Here is a 21,554-nt window from a genome sequence, read left to right on the forward strand (position 1 = left end):
TCTCCAGAAGCAGTTCTCTTTCCAGTAAAAATGAGAGGCGGAGGGAGAAGAGTTCGGGTTGAATAACGGCGGGTCGGCAGCCCGGAGCCCGCCACCGGGCCAGTGCGGACGGGCGGAGCCGGCTCCCTCACTGCACCAACCTGCGGGCTCGGGCTGGCTGGGCCGCCGCCGCCCCTCCCACGCGCACTCCACCCCCTCCGCCGACGCCAAGATCCAGCTCCGGGTCCGCGCGGGTCCCAGTGGGTGTCGCAAGGAGCCGGCGAGCCGGAGCGCCAGCTCGCCTCCGGCCACCGCATTAGCGGGGCGACGCTGCGGCCACCGCCGCCCGCTCCCGGCACTTGGGCTCGGGGAGCTGCCTTCTCCCTCTCCTCTCCCCTCCCCCACGCCCCCACTCTCTCCGGAGACCCCCTCCCAGACCCCCCTCCCCGCCCCGCCTCACACCTCCCGCGTTCGCCGGCTCCCGCCCCCGCCTCCCCCGCAGCCCGCTCCCCGGCAGGTGCTCCGCTCCCGGGAGCTCCCCGCGCCCCCAACGCCCGCCTGCTCCTTCTCTCCGGCTCCGGCTCGCCCTCCCGCCCGCCCATCCCGAGCCTGCAGGGTGCCAGCCACCGCCTGGTCATGTCAGGATGGAGATCCGGCAGCACGAGTGGCTCTCGGCCTCCCCCCACGAGGGCTTCGAGCAGATGAGGCTGAAAAGCCGCCCCAAGGATTCCTCGCCGAGCCTGACTCGAGTGGGCGCGAACTTCTACAGCGGCGTCAAGCAGCAGGATTACAGCGCCAGCGTCTGGCTACGGAGGAAAGACAAACTGGAGCACGTAAGGGCGCCTCGCTCCCTGGGGCCTGGGCCCCGTACCTGCTGCGCGCACACCTCCCTCCTGCGAGCGGGCGTGGGGCGGCAGGGGTTAAAGGTGGGGACGCGGGGCGGGTGGGCCACTCGGGGCACGAGTGTACGCCTCTTCTGTCCAACCTGAATCTCCTCTTGCACTTTTTGTAAAGGACCAAACTGCGGAGGAGGAGAGGACGGGGAGATTCCCTGGGGAAGGCCTGGCGCTGCACACCTCTGTCTCCCCCGGGGATCCCTCTGTAGGAGTGATTTGCACTGTGTGCCCCGAGGTCAACTAGACGTGTAGCTGTCGGAGTGTTGCTCAGAGGAATCCGTGCACTTAGTCAGCTTTAGAGGGTCATTTTCCTACTTGCATCCATCGGTCCAAATTTAACAGCTAATTAAGTTATAGCCGCTGCGCACTTGACCAGGACCTTGCACAAGCAATTAGTTTTTTGCAGTGCCGGCAGAGATGAACTGTTGGGGAATTTCTCTATGTGAGCCCAACGTGGGAGGAATTTGTGCTTTGCTAGGAGAAAGCTCAAAAGAGCAAGCGAATCGCCTCGTTTCCCTGGAACCCCATCCCTGGAGACTAGGGTGACTGACCTCCCTGTTGGATCTTGGCTCCTTGGCGCCCAGTCACCGAGGCTCTCTGTTCTTGAAAGGAAAAGTCTCTCTGAAAAGGCATTTAGTCGTTCCATTGTCTGATATATTGCCTTACATATTCCTCTAATTGGTTTTTTTTAATGAAGCTAGAATTATCTCTGGAGCCAGCACAACTGGCTAAGAAGATGCTCTCCTTCCCCCCCCCCCCCCCCGCGGCCCCCCCCCCCCCCCAAGTAAACTGCATAATCTAGATTGAGTCTGTTATGGAAGTTTCCTTACATATGGGTGACAATTCCAATTATGGTAAATAGGAAGGGAAACTTCTGGAACTCACATACCTTCTAGCGCTGCACCAACTTGAACCACATCTGCCCTTTATGAGCTTCTCTTCTGGGTTTGCAGCAATAACCAGCCTCTCTGGAGGAAACTTGCGAAGGTTATTTCTACTACAGTTTGAAAGGAACGAATCTATGTCTTTTATCTGGGGGCCTGATTAAGTCACAGGAAGCTAGAGTTTAACGTTTTGAGTTGGGAACCAAGCTCTGTCTAATGGGTAGTGACCATTTCCTAATGTCAAAAAGGGCCTCTTACATACTTAGGGCTTTAGAAGTAATGCAAGGAATTTTGTAGGATGGCCCCTTCGAAAGGCACCAATGTCCTAATAGCAATGTCAGTTACAGAATGTTCTAAGAAAATCAGAAACCAAGAAAAGGTGGATTTATTAAAGAGAACAGGGTTGAGTGATGTGAGTATGTATTTGAGTGGGTGGGGCAGGGAGCCCAATAGGATTCTTATGATTTTTTTTAATGTAGTTTGGTTCTTGATCTTGTTATCAAATCTTAGGACCAGGGAGAATGATCTCACCTTAGAATGGTGATGGACAGTCTCTTTGCAGTTTCTCTCAGCATGTGCATTCATTTGCAGCTTGTGCTTTTAGCTCATCTATTTCCTTTATTCTCTTACTTGAAAATCAATACTGCAGCCTTCTATGACTCTTATTGAATTGTAGATGTTGCAGACATTATACTTAAATGGTTTTCTCACTTTTCATTGAAAATATCAAGTCATACCAAAGTGGGCCATTGCTGCTTCATCCTTCTGGCTTGGTATAGGATGCTGAGCCCCTCCTGAGTATTAGAGACCAAGACATGGATGATAGATACACTTGGTTGTTTTGTTTGTTTTTTGAGGGAGTTGAGGAATGATTCTAAGCACATTGAAATCCCCTCCTATGGATACGTGGATCATTGCAAGAACTCAAGTTTCCCTTCTCCAGGGGATCTTGTGGTTCTGGGTTTTGAACTGGAGTTAGCAACACATAAGACATGTGCCTTAACCCCTATACTTTTTCTTTGTTCCCAAGATCTGGTTGTTTTTAAGCATCTGTGGCCCTATGTTTTGTTCTCTGTTCTCATGCTCCAAAAGAAAGCATTGCATTCATTTAAAATAAAACTTCATTTATTTTAAACAATGTAACACTTTTTGCTTTCTCAAATACATTCTATGACTCCTCTGTATACCTTTGCTGTTTATAATTTTGCTTTAGATTGTTTTGGTGAGACTCTTTTGCCTCTTTGAAATATAGATATTTAAGATGAGATATTTATGAAGTTTCTGTAAGACTTAAATTAGTATAAAATGCACATTAAAAAGTTCAAGCTCCTAGGTTTTTTAAAATAGATTATTTACTGAGTGTTCTCATATTTCAAGTAGTTTGATGTTATTTTTTAATTTAAATTTTCTCTCCTTCTGTATCCCTTGAGTTTTCTGGGATGGTACATAGTTAATCACATCTGGCATTGTACACTTTGTTGTTATACCAGAAATTACAAAAGGCAGTGTCACCTAATTCACATGCAGTTATGTGGATTAATGCTGAGACTCAAGTCATGGCCTCATGTCTGCAAGGCAGACCGAGCCACATCCCTTGGGCCCTGATGTTAAGTCATGTTTGGAACTTAAAAATGTCTAAAGGTCAGAGAGCTCAAAGGGCTCTTGGGGTTCATCCCTGGAACAAGTGGGGATGTGCTGTTTAAGTTCTTGCTGTTGTTTTCTGTACCACAAAATGTGGTACAAAGCATGAAACCCAAGAGCAAAAAGTAACCTTCACAAACTTAGAACAAATATAATCTATTATTGTCACTCAGAGCATGAAATTTAATATTTGCTTTATTTTAGATGATGGTCAGGATGTACATTTTGCTTTAAAATTTTGCAGAAATTAGAAATTACAGAGGAAATTTAAAGATGCTATATGATAATAATTCAGAAAACCCTTGGTCCATTAACCAAATAGATGACTATCGTTTTATTAGGTTAAAGTATAAATTATTAATTCTAGTAGTGATCAATTTTTATGTAAACAGCCCACTGTTATTTTATGGTGCTCTAAAAACTAATATTGTATTAAGGATATAAATAAATTATGGCTACAAATGACATATATATTCAGTCACTGCAGTAAGGGAATTCCCTCAAATGAAATGCATCAGGATGTGGACTCTGTCCAGATTTCAGAGCAGTGCTTAATCTGAAAGTCAATAACATGATGTAAAGTGACAGCAAAATAATGTATTTCCACCCACTTCACTAAAAGTGGGAATAATTTATCTATTTTATAATTAAAAAATTATAAGACTATGTCTATTGGACAGGAAAAAATGTGGATTGGTTAACACTGGAATACTCTTGATCCATCTTTAAATTTGACTTTTTTCTTTGGTTGGTTGATACTTAAGATGAATTTCCACTAAGGAGAAATTGACAATTATTTGTTAAATAAATGTATCACTGTCACTGTCCTTCCCTTGATCATCGATTTGCTTGAGCAGGCCCAGTAACGTCTCCATTGGAGACTTTGTTGTTACTGTGTTTGGCATATCGAATACATCACGGGTAGCTTGCAAGGCTCTGCTGTGCGGGCGAGATACTCTCGGTAGCTTGCCAGGCTCTCCCAGAGGGGCGGAGGAATCGAACTCAGGTCGGCCATGTTGGCTGTGTGCAAGGCAAATGCCCTACGACTGTGTTATCGCTCCAGCCCAAATGTATGTATAATTTAAATATATGTAAATAAAACTCAGATGTTGTCAGGAGCTTGGAAGAGGAAAATATAGGCATAATCCTCCAAAACATTCAACCTATAGTTTCATTTGAAAGTTGTGATTAAACATTACAACTAAAATGCCAAAGGAAAACCATGTTGTCCACTTAGCATACCCAAACATTTCAAATTCACTCTTTGTTGACTTCCCATCAGGGTTTAAGGGTGCAGGTTTTTCTTTTTTTCCTTACAGAGCATGTTGAGTTACATAGTTCTTTTTTTGCTGTTGGAGCAGAAAGGATAAAAATGAATTTGGAACAGAAAGGGATAGAGATTCATACTGCATTTTGCTTAAGGTATTTCTTTCCCCAAAGTAGGAAATCATCAAGGACTACAACTTGTTCCCATGGGTTGGAACAGTTTATAAAGGAAGATAAAAATTTAACCATATTCTGGGTAGGGCACTTTCCTTGCTCAAGGCCAACCCAGGTTCGATCCCCACCACCCCATAAGGTTCCCCCAAGCCCTGCCACGAGTGATTCCTGATTGCAGAGCCAGGAGTATCCTCTGAGCATTGTTAGGTGCAGTACCTGTTCCTCCTCTCCAGGAAGTGCTGACACTTGCAGATGATTGTTATTAGTTTTAAAAATGGTTAGTGGAGTTTGTTGTATTTATATTCTTACTTCAAAATTTTCTTTACTGACTTTTTTTATTAGGTCTTAATTTTAGTTCATTAATATGTTTCTGTGCTGGAGCAATAGCACAGCAGGTAGGGCATTTTGACTTGCACGCAGCAGGCCTGGCCGAGCGGGGTTTGACTCCTCCGCCCCTCTCGGAGAGACTGGCAAGCTACTGAGAGTATTTCACCCGCATGGCGAAGCCTGGCAAGCTACCCATGACGTATTCAATATGCCAAACATTGTAACAACAAGTCTCACAATGGAGACGTTACTGGGCCCGCTGGAGCAAATCGATGAACAACGGGAGGAGAGTGACAGTGCATTCTTGTCATTATCTGGAGCTCCAGGAAAGTCATGTCTGTATTATGAATTCTGGTTTTTAATTTTACTTGGGAATTTCAAGATAAGAAAAAATTGCTGGTCATATATTGAATATTATCTTATTAGTTATATTTAAGTGGTACCCTGAGTTCTTGGAATCTTTTGCTTTCTCCTCTGCCTCTGACTTTGACTGTGATTTTAGACTATGGCTCTATGCCTGTAACTTTAGACTGTGTTTGGTTTGGTAAAGAGTGGATGTCTTATTCTCTGTTGGAGTCTAAATTTACTTCCAGTATAATGTAAAGGTTTACCGTCTAACATAGAAAGGGAAGCTGAAGTCTTTCTTCAACCTTTTAACCCACATTTATTGTCATAGCTCTTCCAAGAGCCAGGCCACATTGAGATTTTATTTGGAGTACGGCTTGGGTCACACCCATTGCTCTGTACTCAGGAGTGACCTTTGGAAGTGTTTGGGGGGACCATATGAAGTGCTAAGGGTTGAATAGGGTAGTGGCATGCAAGAATTTAATCCCTGCAGTTTCTTTCGGAACTGGTAATAACTATTTACTATGACTTGGCTTTCCCAGAGGACAGTGTAACATTAGGCTGATGTCCTTTGATACTACATGCTCTTTCTGAACTTCTGTCATGTTTTATAATTAGCATTACAGAAGCTACTGATTTACCTGATTATATGCCAGTTGTGTTGGTAAAATTTCTTGGTGTCAGTGATTATGGAGGTAAAGATGCCTTATTTTCTTTATTGCTTAGTTAATTCTTAAAGGTGGTTAAGACTGGGGCTGGGTTTCTATTCTAACCTTTTGTTAACTCTTTGGGAAGACACTCATAGTAACTGCATGTATATTCAATTTCCTTCTTGAAATATTTGTAAGTTTTTGGCCAGGGAGAAAGATTGCTCAAGAGGTAGAGCACATGCCTTGCTTTTGTGAGATCTTGAGTTTAATCCCTGGCACCACAGCATACTTCTATTTCTGTAGCACCTCCAGGGGTAATGCTGATGGCCCCTGATCAACATTAGAACTGAACAGCACTCTACGGAAAGCAGTACAGCATTGCCAGGAGTGGCTCAGTCTCTCCTTTCCATTTCTGGTGTGGGAGGTGCCGGTTTAAACAAAATAAAAGATCAGCATGTTTCATGGGACCTTTCAAACAGACATTATATGCTGCAATGAGACACAAATTGCTCAATGAACAGGGGCTCAATACCAAAGTAGATATTCCCTTCTACTCCTCTCTGTGCAGGATGACAGGTGTTTTAGTCTGTTCGAACTGCTTTAACATAATGACATAGTTATATATTGTGTTTCTTTCTGGTAGTAATGGAGACAGGAAAATCCAAAGCTACAGGTATGGCAGATTTAGTGTGTGGGTATAGCTACTTCTTGTTTCAGAGAGTTGTCTTTTGATTGTGTTCATATGGTGTAGAGGGTAAGGTAGCTCCCTGGTGTGGTGTATTCTGTTCATGAGTTCCCCATTTTTATGATGTGGTTACCTCCCAGAAACTCCACTTCTAAATACCAGAATATTGGTAATTAGATTTCAACATGTGAATTCTTTCAACATATTCAATCCCTTGCAGCAGAGGGATTTCCTGCAAAAGCTCTATTTAGCCACAGGATTATAAAGGCAGCAAGAGGCAAGTGGGGGAATCATGTAATATCTCTCTGAGTGCTCTCCCAACAACTCATATTTTCATTTAATTTCGGGGTACTGGCAAAAGAACTTTCACATATAATACTTCAAAAGTAGTATAGACAGAGGTTTTAAACAAACCCAGAAGAGAAGGAAGAGAGCATACATGACTAGCTCATTAGAACAATAACAACATATAAAGCACTCTGCACAATTTGTGGCCCAAATTATATGGTCAACACATAGTACCCATGGTTGTAATATATTTTGCTTCATGAGTTTTTGTTTGTTTGTTTTGGAGGCTACCCACAGCAGTGCTTATGGTGCTGTGTCCAGGAATCACTCTTGTGGGAGCTCACATGTGGTGCCAGGGATTGAACCTGAGTCAGCCACACACTAGGTAAATGCCTACCCCATATTCTAGCTTCCTTATTTGTAATTATTTTTGGTGTGTTGCCTGACTCTCTGGCTAAGTCCTCTTATAACACCAGTCTTTATATTGGATATAATTCTACCCAGGCTGGAGCGACAAAAAAGCGGGTAGGGTGTTCGCCTTGCACACAGCCAACATGGCCAACCCGAGTTCGATTCCTCCGCCCCTCTCGGAGAGCCAGGCAAGCTACTGAGAGTATCTTGCTCACATGACAAAGCCTGGCAAGCTACCCCGTGATGTATTTGATATACCAAAACACAGTAACAAGTCTCACTGTGTTACTGGGCCCGCTCGAGCAAATTGATGAACCATGGGAGGACAGTGACAGTGATAATTCTACCTGTAGCACAGTTCTGGCCCCAAAGTATATAAAAATTCTTTTTCAAGCAGTCTAGTTAACTTCCCAGGGCCTGTTATAGTGCCTCTTTTCTCTTTCCTCATCTCCAGATGGTGCGTGGCCATTTCGAGATTCTTTTTTGTTCTCATTCTGTAAGTTCAGCTAACAGAAATTAGCTCTAATGCACTCGCCCCAATCCCTGCTTTCCTGCCCAGCTCTGCACTTGCAAAATTTGGTTAGGTGATATTTTACCTACACGATGGCTCAGAGAAAGCTGAAGAGAAATTGTGAAGAAAGAAGGACAGAATCCTTAATCTTCTTATCTGTAGTGAGTGAACCTTGGTGTCTAACTTGATTAGTAAATGCCTTGCTTAAAGAAATCTTCTTCCAAGTGTGAATTTGCATGTTTAGAATTGTTATCAGTGACTAGTAAATAAGTGGCAGTGGAATACATTGGAATGCCAGTGGATTGCAGTCGAATATATTGCCTTCTGGAATACATTATTCATATGATAAGCAAAGAGTAAATGAATTGGAGCAAACTTGGTCACTGTTGTTTAGGCTTATATTTGTAATGCAATTATGTCCCACAGAAAAGATTCATGAAAGTATTATATCCCACAGAGCAGATCACTGAAGCACTGAAAGACAAAGTTCAACTGAAGGAATGAATTTTTAAATGCCCCATTAAAAAAACCAAACAACAGACAAGTGGAAAATGTCTTTTCGTATGTTTTTATATCATTGTCCAAACTGGATCGCTTTATTAGTTCTCGTAAATATTTGAGAATTAATACCAGGATTATTTCTGTAAGTTTAGATAAACAAAGTATATAGGGCATGGGCTGAGACATGATTCCTTACCTCCCTATTTTCTCAGTAAAGAAATGGAAAGTTAAGACGTCTTTTGAGCATGTTCGACTGGATCTCTGTATTGTATCAATATTCATATTTGTCACAATTATAAGGTAACGTATCTGTTCCTCTAATGCTGTTGCTCTCACTATGGGTTGACATTTCAGTTTCCTTTTTTTAAGTCCTCAAAGTAAATTTTATTAATACATTTCTTCAACTGATTGTAGAATTCTTCAAGTCCTGCCCCCCAAATTTGCAATTTAGGGACAATGGTGGAAAGCAGGGATCTTTGAAGAAAGCAAATTCAAATATATGTTGCTTTGTGAGCTCTCTGAACTCACAACAGGAAGCCAATTTATTCTAGGATCTTAAAGAATGTTATATATGGGTGTGTCTGAATTCGCCCTTTAGATTTGTTAAAGGAAACATGAAGAAAAAAAGATTAGCTTCCAAAATGTGCAGTTTTTAAAATTAAGACTTTAAAAATGTGTGTCTGAAAAGGTCTGCAAAGCCTGATAGTGTTTTATAGATAAAAAGAACAATAACTCCATTAACTTTAAAACTCAAGATATTCTTAAAGTACTTAAGCCACAGACTTCCTTTAGCTCTGCTCAGTGTATCTTATTGACTTATTTTAATCACAAACTGTGAAGTGTTAAATTGACTTTTTTCTTCCATATAATAGGCTGGTAGCAATTTCTGGCTTGTCTTCTAAATTTTTTTATTTCTCTTTATAGATGTTTGTATTTGTCTTAGGTGGAAATCCATGCAGCTGTTCTTATTGTTCTTCTATTTTAGCTCCAAAGATCAAGAAAGCAGAATCTTTTGAACTTCTGTGACAAGGAAGTAGCAATAATGTACTATACAGTGACTGTTGAAAGAGGTAGAGAATCTGTGGTAAGACCTCAGGCTAGAAATGTTTCTAAAAGAATATAGATTTCAGGCATTTAAGTGGATTGAATTGCTTTAGACTTATGGTTCCTCATATTGTATGATGAGATTTTAGAGAATAACAAAAATGTTGCAGTAGAGTTGAAATGCCAAATTCTGTTTGTTCGTAGACATATCTTACAAAACAAACAAACCAAAACAAAAACAAAACTTCCCCATTAAACATCAAACAGAGGCTGGAGTGATAGTACAGTGGGTAGGGCATTTGCCTTGCTTGTGTTCAATATTGTTTCAATCCCTGTTACCCCATATGGTCCTCTGGGCTTGCAAGGAATGATCCCTGAGTGAAGACCAAGGAGTAAACTCCTCAGGTGTGGCCCCCAAAACAAAACAAACAAAAAAACTTAAAAAATTTTCTCATAAGAAGAAAACTGAACCCTCTTCTAAAATCACAAATTTAGCTCTAAGCATGTCTTGTACAGAAGACCATGCAAAACTTTCTGGTAGACCTGCCTATATTAGAAGATCTGACTGGCTATCTCATCTATGAAGTGGGTCCAACTTGAGCTTATTATTATAATGACTCTGAATGTTATGGCCTTGGATGACAAATATTTTTGTGGAAATATTTTAAATTCTGTTACATATTCTTTTGATTTTATTTTAAATATTGTAAGCTATGAGATTTATAAACATACTGTTTCTTTGATGAGCAAACTATGTTCTTGCCACTAATTTATTACATATGATAATTATATGAAAAGTGAGTTGAGAAGATCAAACTCATTTGAGGGTGGGGTGTATGGCACTAATTTTTAAACTCTTCACTAACATATTTTAGATGGTTTTTATTATGAGAAATAATGTTAGGGAATTATGAGGACTTTTGTAGTTTAGCAGCATTTATGTGACATATTCTGTATTCAAAATGGTGGATAATATACAAAGACGGTATACAGGGTAGGTCCTCAAGTTGTTCACAGTTTTATAAACATACAAACACACACATATATGTATATGGATTCTAGTATTAAAAATAATATAATTATAAAATAATATAAGGATAAAACCGAAATAATATATAAAAATCAAATTGGTAAACAGTATTGCTTTTGAAGAACTTGTTTGGACAAGATAAAGATAAGATAAAATTAACAAGCAACAAATCCTGTCATTTACTGATTTATATATGACTGAAACACAAACACAAAAATTTGTAAATATGTAACTGTACCTCAGGGTGATTGACTATAAAAAAAGTTAAAAAAATTAATCAACAAAATTGTAAAAAAAAAAAAGAGAGAGAGAAGACATATAAACTCTTTTCAGAAATTCAAGGTCGTTATAAAATCAGGAGAACAAAAATTAAAATTAACTTAGAAAAAAAGAAAACAAATTAAATTATTTCAGTAATGAAAATCTAATACAAAGTTTGAAAATCAGTGGATGTGGTTTATCATTTTAGCAGAGTAAAGCCATACAATTATGTGAATAGATAAAGGAAAAACATTTAATTAATTCTATACTAATGCATAGTAAAATACTAAAAAAAAATAATAAAAAACAAGCAAAGCAAGCAAAGGACAAGTTTGTTATACTGATATTCTTCCTATGCTGTTGTTAGTTCTTAGGACCAGGTTTGGGTCCATCAAAAGCCTATGCCAGGAGATTCTCCAGACACTGTGCTGTAATGTGGATTGAATTCAACTTTACATATATAAAGAAGTACCCTTGCACTTAAGTTAACATCCTTGGTCTCATGAAGAAGGAATTCTTTAGGGGCTGGAGTGATAGCACAGTGGGTAGGGCATTTGCCTTGCACGCGGCCAACACAGGTTAGATTCCTATGGTCCCCTGAGCACTGCTAGGAGTAATTCCTGAGTGCACGAGCCAGGAGTAACCCCTGTGCATCACCGGGTGTGACCCAAAAAGCAATTTAAAAAAAAGGAAGGGATTCTTTAAAAAGAGCCTAGATGGACTTGACCTTCTTCACCACTGGTGGCCAGAGGACAAAGAGACCCTGTTCACATCCTGGAACCTGTGATAATCTCCAGAGCCTCCTGGCTCTTGCCCAGCCCCGACTGACAGCTCTGTTACGCAGCATCAATCAATTTTAACTCCTGTATCATGAACGCACTGACCAGATGAACTTGCTCTCTCCCACTGCATTTCAAACCCTCTTCTTTCTGGGGACCATATGAATCCTTGAAGATAGGCTTTCAATAGGCCACATGAGCACTCGTTATCATGCAAATGAAGCTGAGTGAATTCTACCTCACCCACATCATATGCTCTTGAGAGCAGTTGGGAAAGCACAGTGTAGTACAGTGCCAGGATACTCACACAAAGGCTCTGGCAACTGAAAGGGAGGAACTAGACCAAAACTTTTATGTCCAACTGAAATATCTTAACAGATTAATGGAAGTAGACCAAATAACAGAGGCATGAATAGTAGTTTTTTAATGTAAATCAGCACATCAGTTACTACTCAGATTATCAAGGATATACAAGCTTCAATGCTATGACCCACAGAATCCTAAGAATAATGGAAAAGTCAAGGAATTTAGCTGTTATTAAGAAGTCCAAGTCCTCAAATTTCTCAAAACTCCCAAGTCTGAATGAGAGAACTTCAAATCAGCACTCTAGGTGATGGCAGTGGGAGTAGAAGTCACTGAAAGAGAAATTCAATGAACTCAAAAAAGAATTGAGGGCTGGAGAGATAGCACAGCGGGTAGGGCATTTGCCTTGCACGCGGCCGATCCGGGTTCGATTCCCAGCATCCCATATGGTCTCCTGAGCACTGCCAGGGGTAACTCCTGAGTGTAGAGCCAGGAGTAACCCCTGTGCATCACCGGGTGTGACCCAAAAAGAAAAAAAAAGAATTGATTCAAAGTATGAAATCAGTCCTGTCCTGTCCTCCCGTTGTTCATCGATTTGCTTGAGCGGGCCCAGTAATGTCTCCATTGTGAGACTCGTTGTTACGGAAAGTATGAAATAATCCATACAAATAAAATTTGAGGACCTAAGAAGTACAGACATAAGATACAGCAACAGAATCCAGAATATCGAAATCCATATCAGCAATTTGGAAGACAAAATAAAACTCAGCAATCACAACGAAGAGGCAAAAGAAAGGAGAAACTAATAGAAGAGACACTTGATAGAAGAATAGCCTTCAAATTATGGGAATTTTTAACAGATTAATGGAAGTAGACCAAATAATAGAGGCATAAACAGTAGAGGAGGAAAAAGAAGAGGAAAAAGATAAAGGGGAACAACACTGGTGGAAGAGAACTTTCTCAGTCTTTAGAGGAAGGCTTCTGCACAGATACAAGATGCCCAAAGAGTACCAAACAAAAGAGACTTAAGCTGAACACCAAGACACATCATAATCAAATAACAATAATCAGAGAGAAAACTCAAAAACAAGGAAAATAACAGAAAATCACAATAGACACCCCCCCATAAGAAACTTTATAAGCAAGAAAAAGAATGGGATGCCACATTCAAAGTACTGAATAAAAAAAAGAAAAATTCGAGTTCACTATCTTGCAAAGGTGTTTAAATTTGAGGGAGAGATAAAAGTATTTTCAGATAAGAGACTGCAACTTTACTGAAAATCCACCTGTAAAAAGTGAAAACAGCCAAATGCAAAATTCCAGCTATCTGCCCCCCCCCACACACACAGAAAAAAAGGTACATCTCTTTGTATCAGTAATCTTTCTTAGTGTACTAAATGCTCTTATTAAAAGGCGTAGATTGGATGAATGAGGAAGAAAATTCCATCTATTTGCTGCTAACAGAAAAGACACTAAAATTTGCAGAATGAGCTGAGTGAGAAGATGGAATGCAATCGTACAAACCAATGGTGGATGAGAAAATAAAAATAAAAATTGTTACAGTGGGCTGGAGTAAGAGCACAGTGGTAGGGCATTTGCCTTGCATGCTTCTAGCCCGGCTGACCTCGGTTCGATTCCTCTGCCCCTGTTGGAGAGCCCGGCAAGCTACCGAGAATATCTTGCCCGCATGATACTGTTAAGCTACCCGTGACATATTCGATATGCCAAACACAGTAACAAGTCTCACAATGGAGTTGTCACTGGGCCTGCTCGAGCAAATTGATGAACAACGGGAGCACATGTGCATGTGCATGTTACAGTAGTCTGTTATGATTTTTTGCATTTTTCTGGTAATAGCTACAGCTATAACATTTTCTTTTCTATTTCCAATTTGGGTCCATGTTTTGGGTGAATCTAAAGTATTGTAATTTTTAGCTTATATTTAAAAAGAAATATTTCATTGATCTTTTCCATTGTCCTTTTATCTGCTCTTTTAGCTGATTCTATTTTAATCTTTGTTATTTCCTACTTTCCATGAGTTTTTAGATCTAATTTCTTTCTTAGGTTCCAGTTTAGTGAATTATGGTTCACTTAGTAAAAAGTGATTCATTCATTTAATGTTTGTCCTTTTTCTTGATGTAGATTTAAGACCATAAAATTCATACTTAGAACATTTTTTTCTTACTTTCAAAAGTTTGTTATTGTGTTTGCATTCTCATTTATTTATATATATTTACATGTTTCTCATTATTCTTTGTTCTATTGGTTGTTCAGCAGCATGCTTATTTCCACATATGTATCTTTCAACTTCTTTTAATTGATTTCTACTTTCATACCTCTGTGATAGAAAAATTTTCTTGATGACTTGTTTTTATTATATTTTTCAAGCCTTTTTTGTGGCCTAAAATCTACCCTGGAGAATGTTCTTTCCATTCTTGTGAAGTCTGTGTAGTTTACTACTTTTCCAGAAAAGTATGTACGCTTGTATGTATGTTTATTAAGTGTAATTAATCTAATGTGTCATATAAGACTGTTTCAAATTTATTTTCTGTCATATGACAATCATTGCTGAAAGAGGTATATTAAATTTTTGTAAATAATAAATTTTTCTAAATCAGTTTTCCTAATATAGTATTGCAGTCTATTTTTCCCTTAGATATGTTACGTTGCTTCATATATTAGGAGCTCCTTTGATGGGTATATCAATATTTATAAGTATTCTGGCCTCTTGTGGGATTAGTCCTGTCTGTCTCATAGTCCTTAGCATACTTTTACTTTTTAAATTTCAATATCTGTGGAATATCTATTTTTATCTCTTCACTCTCAGCCTGTGTGATTAGTTATAAGGAATAGCTCTTGTAAGCAGTATATAGAATAAGCATTTTTATTATGCATTTAACTTCTGTCATTTGATTGATGAATTTATTAAACACTCAAAAACTTATTCAGCATCAATAATTATTGATGTATTGGGACTTACTATAACCATTTTGTTAATTTTTTGGTTGTCTTATAAACGTTTTCTATTCTTTTGCTCTTTTTATTTGTAGGTTGATGATTGTAACTATTTATAACTTGATATTTGTAATGGTATGTTTAGGGATTCCTTTTTCTTTTGCATATCTGTTATGGGTTTTCACCTTGTAGATACCATGAAGCTTATTTTTGTTTTGTTTTGTTTGGGGGCTACACCCAACCATGCTCAGGGCTACTCCTGGTGCTGCAATGAGGAATTACTTCTGCAATGCTCAGGAGACCAGATGGGTAGTCCGCAGTCAGACCTGTATCAGCCACATGCAAGGCAAATGTTCTACCTGCTGTGCTATTTTTCTGTCTCTCTTGTGTAGCATAGTATATTTGAAACATTCTACTAAAATGATAACTTAAGTTCCAGCAGTTACTAAAACTTTGTTTATGTCTCCCACGTATATTTTAGAGTGCTAGGGATTCCAGACACACTTATTCAAGCCAAATGCTTTATTATATCCCCAGCCCTCAAATGTTTTGCACTTGTTATCACAATGAGAACTTTTTTGCTTTGTGCACCTGTTAGTTAAGTATTGTAATAGTTTGCCAGTTTCTTAGCTCTCACAGCAGACTGAAAATGCCTTAGTCACCACCATTTTAGAATTATAAAATTCTAACTATATATACACATATAAATATAAGGTTTTAACTAGATACTGACTTTTAAAGTGAGTTTTATACTTATATATTCCCACAACTAATTAGCAATCTTTTGTTTAAACTTGAAAAGTTTTAACATTTTTAAAATGGTTGGTCTAAGCTTCTTCAGCTTTAATTTGTTGATGAAGTAGTATGGAAGAGAATTCCCTGGTAAGTGACATATCCATAGCCTGCCTTTGTGTTGTAGATATAACTTTCTTTTTTTGTTCTTCTTTGCATGGAGACATGCACAACCTTACCAGCAACTGCAAAATCCAGGCACTAGATATGTATGTAGCTTCTTTTTGGGAGACATCAGTGATCTATAATGGCTATAAGTAGAATGCTTTCCACAGAGAATTTTAGTGATCTTTACATATGTGTTAAATTAGAAACTGACCTTTCAATTGCAACTGTGAAGATTAGCAAATTGAACCATTCAGGGTAAGCTAAGTGTTTCTGTCTGCTTTCTATGTTGTATTCACTGGGGAGACAAGGTGAATTTTCAGGAGCCACTTAGGACCTGCTTTTTAGTTCTTTTCTTTTTGTGGGTTTTGTGGGCTCAAACCCTATTGGCTTTCAAAACTAGATTTTTTTTTTTGGTGAACTGTTCCATATTTGGAAGTTTCAGAAGTTGGGGGTCCTATATATCTGGTTCATACTCTTCATTCCTCAATTTTGCAGTTGCGAATTTCTTCCTGATACTGTGTTGTGCCAGAGGAAATTCATGGCAAGAGTCATATTTTCTTCATTTTGATAAGTGTTCTTTCTTGCCTACTGAGTAGGATTTATTCAGTTAGTTTGCATATATCTTTCAAAGAACAGCATAGCTATAGTGCTTTTGGGAGGAATAAGTTTAGGATTCTTTAACTGCATCATCTTAGATCAGACACCTTGAACTTAAACGTAAAATGTAAAGGTAAAGGTAAAGGTAAAGGCCCTCCCGTTGATCGTCGATTTGCTCGAGCGGGCCCAGTAACGTCTCCATTGGAGACTTTGTTGTTACTGTGTCTGGCATATCGAATACTCTCGGTAGCTTGCCAGGCTCTCCGAGAGGGGCGGAGGAATCGAACTCGGGTCGGCCATGTTGGCCGCGTGTAAGGCGAACGCCCTACCCGCTGTGCTATCGCTCCAGCCCTGAACGTAAAATGTATTTTGTAGATTTTAGAATATCCATCATTTTGGGTTTTTAGAAAGAATGTCACAAAAAAAATGAAGATCCTGTCTTTCATATGATCCTTGCTTGTCTTGTGTGTTCATGATATCACTGATGTTATTCTTTATCATTTGATATTGTAGTGCTTCCCAGATTTTTCCACTGTGAAGCTATTACTGTTATTTTTTTACATATTACGTTTTATAAATGAAGGATTAAGTTTCAGATCTCCACACTCAATAATTCATGTACTGGGGAATAGCTTACATTTATTATTTGGAATTAATTTATAAGGAACATTATCTCTTCTATATGATGTATCTCTTCTATCTCAGTATTTATTTCAGTAATCTCTTGGATCTATTTATTTTATGCAGTCGTCATAGAACAATTTTATGCTATTTAATTTAATTATAAAATTGTTTTCATTTTGGGTTTTGGGAGCCTTTTGAGGTTATGATCTGTGTCTCTGTACCTGATACTTCTCAGTCAGCTCTGGGAGATTATGTGACTCTAAGAATATATCCATTTCTCCTGATTCTCCAACTTAAGAGCATAAAGATATTCATAGTAACCTCATTATATTTTGAATTTCTAAAGGATCCACTATAATTTCTGAAAGATCCCTTACCTCTGATCCAATTTATTTGAGAATTTTCTCTTTTTCTTTTCTTGTGCATCTGGGTAAATGTTTATCTATCTTTTTCATTCTTTCAAAGAACTAGCTCCTGTTTTCATTGATATTTTGATTTGTTTTTTTGGTTTCTATGTTGTTGATATCTGGTCTAGTTTTTACTATTTCCTTCCTTCTGCTACTTTTTGAATTTTGTTTGTTGTTCCTTCTATAGATTTCTGAGAGTATATTTAAGGTATTGATTTGGGATTTTTCTTCTTTATTAATGTAAGCTTCGGGCTAGAGTGATAGTGTAGCAGGTAGGGTATTTGCCTTGCATGCAGTCAACCCAGGTTCGATTCCTCTGTCCCTCTCAGAGAGCCCAGCAAGCTACTGAGAGTATCCCACCTGCACGGTAGAGCCTGGCAAGCTCCCCGTGGTGTATTCAATATGCCAAAAACAGTAACAAGTCTCACAATGGAGACATTACTGGTGCCCACTCGAGCAAATCAATGAACCACGAGAGGACGGTGCTACAGTGCAATGTAAGCTTGCATTGCTATGAATTTTCCCCCAGTACAGCTTTTGCTGTATCCCATAGATTTTAGTAGCTTGTGTCTTCATTTTCATTAGTTTCAAAGAATCTTTTTATTTCTTGATTTCTTCTTTGATTTAATTTTTGTTTAGGAGTTTTTTGTTCAGCTTCCAAATTGTTGGAAATTTTCCCCATCTTTTTTCTGGGGTTAAGTTTTACTTTCATTGCCTTGTGATTTGAGAAGGTAGTTTGTACAATTTCTATATTTGTGAATTTATAAATGTTTGTGTGATCTAATATGTGATATATCCTGGACAATATTCCATGTGCGTTAGAATATATATTCTCTTTTGGGGGATGCAGTACCCTTTAAGTATTCAACAGTCCCAGCTGATTAAGTTCTTCATTTAGGGCTCTTTTCTCTTTACTGATATAGTCTAATTTATCTGTCTAGTGGGGTAAGTGTTGTGCTGAAGTCTCCCAGTATGGCTGTGTTTCCATCAGTGTTTTCCATTATGTTTGTGAGCAGAAGTTTTTTGAGCTTTTCTTAACCTTCATTTTGGTGTATAAATGCTGATGAAAATATTTTTATTTCCTTGTGCAAAAGTATATCTATCATTGTGTCTAATTACCTTGCTTATATTGAATAGAATTTAGTCTTATATAAGAATGTATGTCCCAGTTTTTTGTTTTATTTTTTAATTTCCATTGTCCTGTATTACTGTTTTCCATTCTTTTCTTCTAAGCCAGTATTTACCCTATTAATTTAAGTGTGTTTCCTGTAGGCCACAAATGGATGGATTTTCTTTCTTGGTTTATTCAGCTACTGTCGTTTTATAGGGGAGTTCAATCGATTGACTCTCAGAGAAATTATTGACATAAGGGCTATGTTGCCACTTATGTGTGTGTGTTTGTGTGTATGTGTTTGATTGGTTTTGCAAGAGTGTTTTTATTTATTTATTAAATAAGCAACTTCCAGTAATTCTTGCAGTACTGATTTGGTTGTCACAAGGGCTGCCTCTCGTTTGCCTGAAAAGTTTCTTATTCGTCCCTCAAGTCTAAGTGAAAAGCTCTGTAGGGTAGTGGAATCTAGGCAGAAGTTTTTCTCAGCCAGTACTTTGAATATATCTTTCCTGGCTTGTAAAATGTCATATGAAGATCTGTTTTGATCCTTATATAATTTTCTTGATATTTGAGTGTTTTACTCTCTTGCTGTTTAAGTAATTCATCGTTGGGGCTGGAGCAATAGCACAGCAGGTAGGGTGTTTGCCTTGCATGTGGCCGGCCCAGGTTTGATTCCTGTCATCCCATATGGTCCCCCAGCACCACCAGGAGTAATTCCTGAGTGCATGACACCAGGAGTAATTCCTGAGTGCATGAGCCAGGAGTAACCCCTGTGCATTGCCGAGTGTGATCCAAAAAGCAAAAAAAAAAAAAAAAAAAAAAAAAAGTAGTTCGTTTTTGTCTTCTGATTTTCCCATTTTGATTATTATGTGTCTTGGCTTTGTCTTGTTTGAGTATATTTTGTTTGATACTCTTTGTGCCTCTTGCATCTGTGCAAGATCCTCTCTCAAGATTTCAGTCAAGTTCTCAGTTATCATTTCACCATTCTTTCCCTTTCCCATTGTACTAACTTCCTGTTATTCCTATAATTTGAAGATTATTTAGCTTGCTATAATGTATTATGAATGATGTATTCTCTTCCATTTATTTAGTTTTTTATCATTTATGACAATATTTTGTCTTCAGTCTCAATGTTATTGTTCTCTACATGTTCAATTCTGTTGCTATGACTTACTATTGCATTTCTCTTTTTGTTTGTAAATTTTTATTAGTGAAACACCATGTACAGTTGTAGATTTACACATTTTTGTGCTTGGGTTTCAGTTATACAATGATCCAGTACCCATCCCTCCACCAGTGCCCATTCTCCATCATTTACATTTTTTAAAAAATTTTTGTTAGTGAAACAGCATGAGATAGTTATAGATTTACAAATTTTGTTCTTGGGTTTCAATTGTACAATGATCAAACACCCATCCCTCAACCAGTGCCCATTATCCACCACCACGGGTCCCAGTATCCCTCCCACCCCCCATCCCCCAATCCCACCCTGCCTCTGTGGCAGGGTATTCCCTTTTGTTCTCTCTCTCCCTTTGGGTGTTGTGGTTTGCAAAAGAGTCATTGAGTGGCAATCATGTTTGGTCTATAGTCTACTTTCAGCATGCTTCTCCCATCCTGGGAGGATCCTCCCAACACCCTTTATTTGGTGCTCCTTTATCTGAGCTCCCTTTCTCCCTAGTGTGTGTGGCTGGCCTCCAAGCCATGGAGCAAAACTCCTGGTACTAATCTCCTTCAGTTTGTTATGGAGTCTTTGTTACCCTGAATTAGTCTAATATTAAGGCGGTTAAATTTTTCTTTCAGTGATTGTTTTATATCGATGGCGTTGTATGGAGCATTGAGTTCCTCACTGATACGACTTGAGAGCTTATTTGAACTCAGTGATTTATCAGGACTCCGTCCCTGTCTGCTAAGGCAGCTGAAATCCTTTGTTTCACCATTGTTGCTAAAGATTTGTGGATAATACAAGTGGAGTTTCAGATTCTTAGATCTCTGAGGTCTTATCTAATTTGTTATTTTTTTGGTAAGCAATACTCTTCATAATCTATTAATCCCAACAATGTCTGTGCCCTTAGGATGTTTATTCTCTGATGATACAGTTCAGTGTCTAATATTTGTTTGTATAAATATACAAATAGTTAAAATACACATAGTTGAGGAAATAAAACCCAAGAACCCTTGGAATTGGTGAGAAGGAAGTGGTAATATTATTGAAATAGGTAGCCCCTATGGATGGCTTATGTGAGGAAGAGAAGAGAGAGGCGGTCATTTTCTCTTGATTCACCTCTGCCACCCCAGGCTTTCTGGGAAGGCTAGGACTGATAAAGTGAGATGAGCCCTTGTTCATGGCATACCAGAACCCCTGCTAGCCCCACCAGGTGGCCATCAAAAAACATCTGGCATCCATTTGGTCTTCACAGCAAAGGAGTTGATCTCTACTACTCGATTTCTCTGGGATCCACAAACTCATGTTGGAGCAAGGACTTTCTCTTTGCAGGAAAGGAAAGTCAGTCAGAGGCTTACCCAGGGTTATTGCATTCTTGTCTTGTCTCACAAAAAAAAGAATTTCAGAAGTGGATGGGCAGTGAAGTAAAAACAGATAGTATTTAAAGGCTTTTTAGGAAAGGAAGAAGGGAAAGAAAGTGTGTGTGTGTATGTGTGTGTGTGTGTGTGTGAGAGAGAGAGAGAGAGAGAGAGAGAATGTAACATGCTAAAGAGATATTACAGGCTTCCCAAAAGACGGAAAGAGCCCCTACAGACATCCCAGCATTAAATATGGAAGCAAGAAAGTACACATCTCAAGAGGGGAGATGTGGGTGATACATGTGCTCATGTGGACATCACTTGTGCTTTGTCACATGGGCACAAGCAGCTCATGAGCTCAGACAGTACATGTGTGCCCTCCCTTTATACAAGATAGCTTTTATAGAGTTTCTCCAAGCTGTCTCACGTGGGCCCTAGTAGCTAGTTAAGACTCCATTGCTGGGG

The 21,554-nt window shown here is 39.1% G+C and overlaps 1 protein-coding gene across 1 annotated transcript in view; it reads left to right on the forward strand.

The window, feature by feature from the left end:
* Nucleotides 1-616: 616 nt before the first annotated feature.
* Nucleotides 617-21,554, forward strand: part of PLD5 (phospholipase D family member 5) — a 493,931-nt gene continuing 472,993 nt past the window's right edge. The window contains exon 1 of the mRNA XM_056136541.1: nucleotides 617-812. Coding sequence (XP_055992516.1) covers nucleotides 624-812 — 189 coding nt within the window. The 5' untranslated portion in view covers nucleotides 617-623. The remainder of the gene's footprint in view (nucleotides 813-21,554) is intronic.

This window comes from Sorex fumeus, unplaced genomic scaffold, assembly GCF_029834395.1.
Source record: "Sorex fumeus unplaced genomic scaffold, SorFum_2.1 ptg000007l, whole genome shotgun sequence".
NCBI classification, from domain to species: Eukaryota; Metazoa; Chordata; class Mammalia; order Eulipotyphla; family Soricidae; genus Sorex; species Sorex fumeus.